Source organism: Mesitornis unicolor, unplaced genomic scaffold (assembly GCF_000695765.1).
Source record: "Mesitornis unicolor isolate BGI_N332 unplaced genomic scaffold, ASM69576v1 scaffold261, whole genome shotgun sequence".
Lineage (NCBI taxonomy): Eukaryota > Metazoa > Chordata > Aves > Mesitornithiformes > Mesitornithidae > Mesitornis > Mesitornis unicolor.
In genome coordinates this window covers 71,485-80,469 of record NW_010165638.1, presented here as the reverse complement: position 1 = coordinate 80,469, position 8,985 = coordinate 71,485, and the positions used below count along the sequence as shown (strand labels likewise).

The window sequence follows — 8,985 nt, the reverse complement described above, 5'->3', positions numbered from 1 at the left end:
AGCAGGAAGAGTGCATGATCCTTGCTTTTCCTACTAAAAAGTGTGAGGCAGCAGAAGTCCACAGAATCCATCAAACACTGGCCTCGAATAAAGCAACTTTCCCATTCTGTTTATTTGGCTTTTTGGTAAAAGAGCCTTGGAGTGTACGAGCATAGTGTATAATTATAGATTTAATTAATATGAGGTGTATCAGAGTAGTTTTAAAACTTGAGGGTTAGCAGCTCTGTCCTTAGCCACTGCCTTAATGCACCTAGGCAGCTCACTTCTTCATTATACAAGTGTGTTGCTGTATAATGTTTACTATAATTTAATATAACACTGAAGCATTTGGTGCTCAGGATAAATAATTCCAATCTAAAATTATTTTAAAGGCATGGGATCTTTGAAAGCTTATTTCCATATACTGATATTTTATGACAGTGTGAGAAAACAAGGCATTTTTATTTAAAAGTATAAAATAAGAACGTCTTCTCAAAGTCTTTCAGTTGTTACATGGATATGTTTACATCTACCCTTAAAGTATATTGCCACACTCTATACAGCAATTGAGTCGGTACCAGAAAACAAAGTGTGTTTCTTTATACAAGCAAATACACCTTGTACTCAGAATAGTAACTCTTTCAGGAAATAACTTTCAAATTATGTCAGTTTTGTGAGCCGATCTTAAGCTTTTTTCCTGTCCCTTCACTTCTCTTTTCATCCTTCTAGATTTACATTTTTTATGGCACTCGGTCAAACGCTGAATTTGTGATCCACAGTGGTTTTTTCTTTGATAATAATTCACATGACAGAGTGAAAATAAAGCTTGGCGTGAGTAAAAGTGACAGGCTGTATGCTATGAAGGCAGAGGTCTTAGCTCGTGCTGGTATCCCAACGTAAGTAAAACACAATGCCGTGGGTTTTTTTTAAATATTAAAGTATGTGGTGTCCAGTAGAGCATACATAAAATTATTCTGTGATAGTTTTCTTAGGTGTAACGTTTCTCCTGTTTATATAGCAAATTAAAGTGATTATAATAATATTTACAGAAGTTCTCTGAACTGTATTATAATCTAATTTGGACCATATATAAGGAAAAAAAGCCTTTGCTTTAATAACCATTTGAACCAAAACAGAGCAAGGATTAATTTCAAGCAATCTGTGGTTTTTCTCTCTTTCCTATCCCTTGCAGACATACTACGGTGCTCAGTATGTGAACCACAGCATTTTCCTTTAGTCTTTTCAGTCCAGAGGGTACTGTTAGGAGCAGCAGACGTGAAACATTGCATTTTCATGAATTTATTATGAAAGCCGTGTAAAAATAATTGTAAGTGTAAAATTGTAGAGATAATTGTTCTTTTCAGATGCAGGTTAGGGAAGCTTTTCTTCAGTCTGAACTAGCGTTACCTCTTTTTTTTGGGAAGTTACTTTTGTAACAGTGCATTTGTGCACTTTAAGGTCTTTTTATGTTGAAGTAAGTTCAAAGGTGTGACAGAAGAAGTTGCATTTACTGTTGTTTGAATGTTTCTTTTATTAGTTCCAGTGTTTTTGCCTTGCACTCCACTGAGCCTCCAATCTCTGCCCAGCTTTTGGCTTTCCTTCGAGTGTTTTGTATGAGCGAAGGTAAGATGTTTTATGAAGATAACGTGATTTATGGGGGTTTGGGGGGTGGTTTTTTTCTTTGTTTTGTTTTTTTAATACAGGAATGTGATTGACATTTATAGAAAACATTAAGCTTAAGATTGGAAGAGTTGAATTGAGGTTAAAAAGGGATCTATAAGCCAGTGAGAAGCCAAATTGTTGGCCGTGTTGCCCGAGGAAATATTTTGGTAACAGAGGCCTTTCTGCAACTCCTACAGCATCAGGTGGTGCGAGGTTGTATTTTTTTAAAATCTCTCAGGCTTCTGTGAATGAGTGAGCTTTGAAGCTTGATCTTTAGTTCTTTGGTTTAAAAATGGTTCTCAGAACAAGATCACTTAAGACCTCGGGGTTTACATGCTTAAAATCATAGTGTATTAGCCACCGCTGCTAGAATAATTCAGGTGTAGAATTGGAATATCCTACACTGTCAGAGAAATATGGAAGAGACCTTTCAAAGTTGAGTATTTTCAGTATTTAGAACAGAGCAGTTCAGTTGGGAGGGACCTACAGGACTAATCTAGTCCAACTGCCTGACTGCTTCGGGGAAATAAATTCAAGTAAAGAAAATTTTAGGATGCTGATGAGGGGGTGAATTTTGGCTCAGAGAAGAAAGCAAAGCTAGTGGACATCTTAAATGCATTTCTGTGCTGTATGATTGCTCTCAGCTTATTTGTGTGTCTTAAAAACTGTGTAAGAAAACTATTTCTTGAGAAACTACATGCACGTGGTTTGGAAGTTTCTGATAGCTGCTTTGCAGGAGTGAGATTTGGTAATTAAAAGATTAATGGAATTTGTGTAATGTCAAGGAGCTGATTAAACATTTTCTACTCTGTGTGAGGTTTGTTTGATGGATGCCTTTTCTGACCAAAATAATAGGGAAAATAATTCCATTGCAATTTGCACTCTCTGGCCCTTTCCTTTTATTATTAGAAAGTTTGAACTCTTTAAAGAATTGCTCCCTTTTGTTTTGTTTATCAGTATTATACAGAACATTCTGTCTCACTGTCACAGGGTTACGCTGTGTATGGGAGGCTATGGTTTATAAAGTCTCTTTATTTCGGAGTGGAGCAGAAGGTCCGTTTTCTGCAAACCTCAAGACTTCCAGTTGCCTCTTTGGGAAGAACCCTAGATATCACCAGCACAATTGTTCAATCTTATTTGGGGAGAGGGGTTTTTTGTTAGCTGCTCCACGTTGTACTATTGAAAAGAAATCCTTCTGCAGTTTGTCAACCGACAAAGTGGATGATGAGATTGGTTTGAACAGATTGGTTTTATATTTCTTGCAGAAGAACTGAAGGAACACTTGATAGGCGAGCGTGCCATTGACAAAATCTTCACTCTGGGGAACTCGGAGTTCCCCATTAGCTGGGACAATGAAGTGAAACTTTGGACATTCCTAGAAGCCAGAGCATCCCTTCTTTTGAAAACCTATAAAACAACTGTGGAGGTAAAATTACCATTATATGTCGTTTGCATGTCTGAAATGCTTTGTATTATGATTGTAGGAAAAGCTATTTTGTCCCCCATCTTGTCTTTACAAACTTTCATCTGAATATTAGTGCATAATTCATTCTATACTTTTTAAAGTGTAGAAGCAGATTTGCATTATCTGAGGAATATCAGATAAGACTGCAAAAAAGAAAATTTTGTTAATGTAATTTTGTTAAATGTATTTTGTCTTTGATTCTCCAAATAGAGGCTACCTGCTTTTTCTCTGCAAGTAAAATAGGGAATCGGTTTCAACTTGCTGTCTATTAGTTGCATTCTCCAGACTGCAGGGAAACGTGCTGCTATTGCGAGTGTATGAGTAAACCTACACATTTCATATGTTTGTGAAGTCTCCTGATGTCCCTTGCTGTGCAGGCTGTTCTGCATGGAGAAATTTTTGGCTTCTTTCTGAAGTCTTGACAAATTTCACGGGGACTCCATGCAGACCCCCTCATTTCATACACGTCCATTTGGATCAGCTCAAAGAAACTGGTGTGGCTTAATGCATAGAGAGAAAAGCTGTGGGATATTCTCCTTGTGTTGGTTGTTACTAACAAAGTCGCTTTTTCTTTCCTAACAGGATGATAAGTCCTTCTTGGAGACCCACGACCTTACTTCACACGCGATCATGGCCATCAAGTTACGCTTAGGGGAAAAGGAGATCTTGGAGAAAGCGGTGAAGAGCGCGGCTGCTAGCAGAGAGTATTACACCAAGCAGATGGCAGATGGAGCTCCACTGCCCAAATATGAAGAGAGCAACATTGCCTTGCTGGAGAACACTGTGGCAGACTCAAGGCTCCCTATTGTCTTGAGAAACCTAGAAGATGTGGAAGAGCGAGGGGACTTAAAGATCGATGAAGCTATTGATGCCGAAGTCACGGAGAATGGGTTTGTAAACGGTGAAAACTCTCTATTTAATGGGACCAAAGCGGGAAGCGAAAATCTAAATAAAGAGAAAAGCAACAGAGAGACTGAAGATGCCAAAGAATCTTCTTCAGAAAGTACTGATGAGGTTAAAGAATAGTCCTAAAGTTTTTCTTTCTTGTGAAATTAAATTAGCTGAAGTTTATGAACAGTGCATTTATGTTGGTGTGTTTCTTTGTAACATTTCTCTTTCCGCAGAGAAAAAATGTTTTTGCTGCTTTATATAAAAATGAATTTTTAAGTTATTTAAGAGATTTAGCATCCCTTTTCAATTAAGATTGCCATCTTGCTTTCAGGCAAAAACTGGGGAAAGAGGTGCCTTTGGAAGATTTTGCAGCCCTTTGTTGAACCAAACGTATTTTCTTCCTGGGGAAGAATTAAGCTCTTCTATCTGCTGTGCTTTTGTTGTTCTGTCACTCTGACTACCGAAATTAAAAGCTTGCTCTGCCTCCTGCCAAGAAAAGCAGAAGGCAGGACTGAGTTGGTATTCAGCATGAAGGTGGGAGAGCTGTACAGCAGAGAACTGGATAAGAGGATCAGAAACTTGGGAGACTGGAGGAAAACCTGTTTAAAATCAGGTATGCCAGTCCAGGAAAAGGTAAGGTGGCAACCTTATGATTGGTAGTTTTAAATGTTGATGAGAATCCAAATTGTATACACTTAAAGCGATCTCTGAAGATTTCAGTTTACTTTGTCTTTTGTTTACTGTATAAAAAGATCTCATCTTTCTTCTTCAGTCAGAGCTCGGCTGCTCCAGTACAACACTCACCACCTTTTCAAGGCTGACTTCTTCTCATTTCCAGGCGGTACCTTTTCTTCACGAGGCTGGCGGTGCTGCCGCAGGGTCTGAAAGCAGATAGGCCACGCCACAGCTTTAGACTGCACTGTTCAGAGAGTGGTCGCTTCCCAGCTCCTTCAGGTTCTCACAACCAGCTAGAGATTTTCAAAGCTACACTTTTGACTAAACGATTATTAAAAGGAAAAATATGATTAATATTCCTGTCTGCTACTCCTTCATTTCTGTGTTGTTGGACGGAACGTTGAATGTGACACGGTTACCTGCCCTTGCTCAACTTTATCTTTTGATTAAGATATTAATTGATGCTGTTTTCTTGAAGGCAGTTGCCATTCAGATTGTATCTCCACCTGATGCACATTTCTGGGGATACCTCCACAAGTGAAGCAGCAATTTTGGGCACCCTCCTACTACCTGCTTTAACTCTGAGGTGGAAACAATGCAATCGTAGCACAGTGCAATATCAGACCAAGGGTAATTCCAAGGCTTGGCTTTGAAATTACCTGGGTTTGGGGAGAAGAAGAGGGTGGAATATTTTTATTTTTGCAGGTGAATGGAGTATGAACTGATTTAATTCTGTTCTCAACATTAAAGACTTTGTCTTTTACCTTTATTTCCTTAAGTTCAAGATAATGGATAGAGTGAACAAGCTTGGAGAAGTGTTTAAAGCTCAGTAGGTGTCACAGCCTGCTCATCCAAGGTCAGTTGCAGTGAAATGTCTTTTTGGCATTTTCCTAGTTTTCTTAGAGTTTTGCTTTGTTTATGCTGCAACTGGAAAAATGTGGTTTTACCTAAATCTCTGGTGCAATACGCTTAAGTAGCGACTTTCGGGTTTTCAGAGCAGTTTTGGTGTTGGGCTAGTATCAGTGTGGGGAGAAATAGGAAAAAAAATAGTTTTTTAAGAAATATTTCACTAAGAATGGCACATCACCATTGCACCTTGGGTATTGCTTCACCACTAACAAGATGCTGGACCAGTATTTTTGTAACTCTATGCTGCCTTTGGTAGAATGTGATGAATCTGTTGTCTTGACAAGTTTCAATGTCGTCCAAAAGTCATTACATTTTGGGGTTTATTAGGACCAATATATTCCATTTCTGTTTCTCCTAGTTACATTGCACATTGTACTAGATACTATGATGCAATTCTGCAACCAGCCTTCCCGGAAAAACTATAGCTGTAATTCGGAATAGCAATGCTTTGATTCGATCTGACACACTGTATTTTGTTCCAGTATTTGCTGATATCTATGGCTTAGCGAAGCCTGTGGTCACCACAGGGCAGAATGTGTGGGTTTTCTCAAATAAAATACAGTTCTACCACGTCTTCCCTAGTGAGTGTATTATAAAAAAAACCCTTTACCTGCTCCCGACTGCTGGAACTTTTGGGGTCTGTGGGGAGAGGAGTAACTGCCCAGGTGGACAGAGGAGGATTAAAGGAGAAATAGCTGGAAAAAAGAGAGGGATTGTAGTAAACAGAAAGGGATTAAGTGCACGGTCAAATTCTCACTCATATGGTAGTGTTATTTAGAAAAATATGTTGCGCACAATAAAAATAGTGAGTAATCTAATTTTGTAATTTGCATTTTTCCTCTGTGCCTGGAACGGTTTCTCAGAAGCACTAACCTAAACCTTCAGCTTTTTGCAAACTGAGGTGGAAACAAAAAAAATTGGCACTGATGAGCCCTTATTACCATCTGTCATGAAAACAGACCTCTCAAAGCAGTTTAAAGTTAACTTTCTTCGTAGTGTTTGGTTAAGAGGCTGTTCACACTAATCCCAGGCTAAATGCCAAATTTTGCTTCTGTTTAGCTCGCTCTCTGATGGATTCCTGTAAGAAAAGACATCGCTTGGATTTCTCGGACTGTTCTCCAAAAACAAAACGGGGAAAAAAAACCCAACCTTTTTAAATTTTACATGAATATGTGAAGATTATTAGGGCTGAATCCTTTCCCTACCAACCTGTAACTGCTTTGGCTCTGTGCTGTGAGGCGAAGTCTGTGTAGCCCCGTCGATAAAATCAAATATACAAATAACTCTGGAAAAATGCTTCTAATATATCTATATATTTATATATAGAAATGCAGCCTTAGCTTAAGTGGTGTTACGAGTATGCAAGAGCTGAGAGCCTTCTGACTGAGGAGGTAAGAGGTTGTAGGACTTCGGCTAAAATAAGTTGTGTTTTAGCATCTGGGCTAAGATAAGTATTCTTTTGTGGGATGTACAGAAAACCTGTGTGAGGTTTATTTGCCTTTAGAGAGGAAGGATCATCGTGGGGTCATGAAAGTCGCGTGTTTCAAACTGGAAGGTTTTCATGACACGTTCTTCTCTAGTTCCCATGTTTAGAAACAGTATTTAACACCATATTAAATATAAATACTGCTTAGAAACAGTATTTAATATAATATTTAGTGTTAAATTTAATATGCTGCCTCTTCTATCACTTTTTTTTAATAGAACGACATGTGAAGCAGTTATGAAAAGTAATTTTTAGTGTTTCAGTCTGAAACACCAAAGACGCTCCCAAAATCCACTGCTTTTTTTCCGGTTTTACAGACTGAAAGTCAGTCCTTGTTACTTCCTGTGCTCTGTGCCAAACAGGAGCCTTCAGACAAAACATTGCTCTAAAAAATGTATCTGATGAGGAGTCCTTTAGAAGATTTTTAACCGATCCTTGTTGAAATCGGATATAATCACACCATTTTCACATAGTTGCCGTCTATATTTAATAGTTTCTAACATGTGTCCTCCTTCGAGTGCATCGCTTCCATACTTAGGGGAAAAAGCCACAAATGGTCCTGGATTTCTGGGGGTTTTCAGTCTCCATAGGTTCACTGGTTGTTCCGCATATTTCAAAATTGGCTGAATGACTGCTATAGATTTAGTGTAAATGGTGTCAACTTGAGCTTTAGAAATAGAGAAAATCTGAGAACTTCTTTAGTGAAAAACACGAAATTTTGTCAAGTGCTGAAGTCCGTCTTCTACTGCACCACGCATAAACCAGAACACCCATCTTTTTTCCCTTTTTTGTAGCTTTTTGCTGAATATGGAGTGCTCTGGTACTTACACTCCTGGATTTTCAGTAACAGGCTTTGAAATGTGCTTGAATAAGCTGTTTTGTACAGCAGTGTACATGGGGTTGTGTGTGATACTCTTGTACTTCTGAAAAAATGTGATTTTTGCCTTGGACACTGTCTTAGTCATTAAAAATTACCTTTGTTTTCAGTGTCCATAGACACCAACCTTCACTTACAAATTAAATATTTACTAGTTAAATCTATGAATCTTCCTGTTGACTGTGATCTGAACTCCTTTTATTTCCATTTTTCTCATTTTTATTAGATGGTTGTGTAAGTCCATGCAGAATTTTTATTTTTCACTTCCCAATTTGGAGAAACCAGATATTTTCCAATGAAATCCAGTTCGGATGTGACAAAAAAGGTGATGCTGACCACTGCGACTTGTCCTTTTGAGTGTCTTAACATGAACTGGACTGAATTGGGTTTGCAGCCCAAGGTTCCTAATTTCAGCACTAATAAGTGGGGTTGAGTGCAGGTTTGTGGTGCAAAATATGAAATATTAAAACTGAAGCAGGCGAGCACCAACAGCCTCCTTTGGGCTGCAAGGGAATTCTAAAAATTAACTTGGATATCCGTAAGAAAGCCCCGCTGCCTTGCAGCAATTAATTCAAGTGATTGGATGCTAGGGATGGTTTATTCTAATTGCACCCAGGTAGTAATTTATTAGGGCGGCTGTTTCTGTTGGCATATGTCAAGAAGGTCAGAGTTGAGACTTTTTTGGACATTAACCTAGCCTTCTGAAACACTGAAGTTCCACTTTTTGGTCATTAATTCCATACATGCTGAGATTGTGACAATTAACCTACTTAATAAAGGTCAAGTTTCAATTTTTTCCAATTTCTGGAACACTTAACTTTATTCCTTCTTGAAAATGGGCAGATACAGAATGATAAATAGTTATTAAATGAGAACGAAGATGTAGTTCTGCTGTCAAGATACCATTGAATGGCTCGTAACAAAAGGACCAGAACTGCTATGGATTTCAAATTAAAGAAACAGCATAAAGCAGGCTACAGGAAAATAAAATAGATTATAGATTGCAGTAAGTGGTTTAAAATAATTTCTGCTAGCATTCCT

The 8,985-nt window shown here is 38.3% G+C and overlaps 1 protein-coding gene across 1 annotated transcript in view; it reads left to right on the top strand.

Moving 5' to 3' along the window:
• Positions 1–4,177, top strand: part of SETD3 (SET domain containing 3) — a 31,720-nt gene extending 27,543 nt beyond the window's left edge. The window contains exons 9-12 of the mRNA XM_010194680.1: positions 709–875; positions 1,517–1,602; positions 2,907–3,067; positions 3,689–4,177. Coding sequence (XP_010192982.1) covers positions 709–875; positions 1,517–1,602; positions 2,907–3,067; positions 3,689–4,132 — 858 coding nt within the window. The 3' untranslated portion in view covers positions 4,133–4,177. The remainder of the gene's footprint in view (positions 1–708; positions 876–1,516; positions 1,603–2,906; positions 3,068–3,688) is intronic.
• The last annotated feature ends 4,808 nt before the right edge of the window (positions 4,178–8,985 follow it).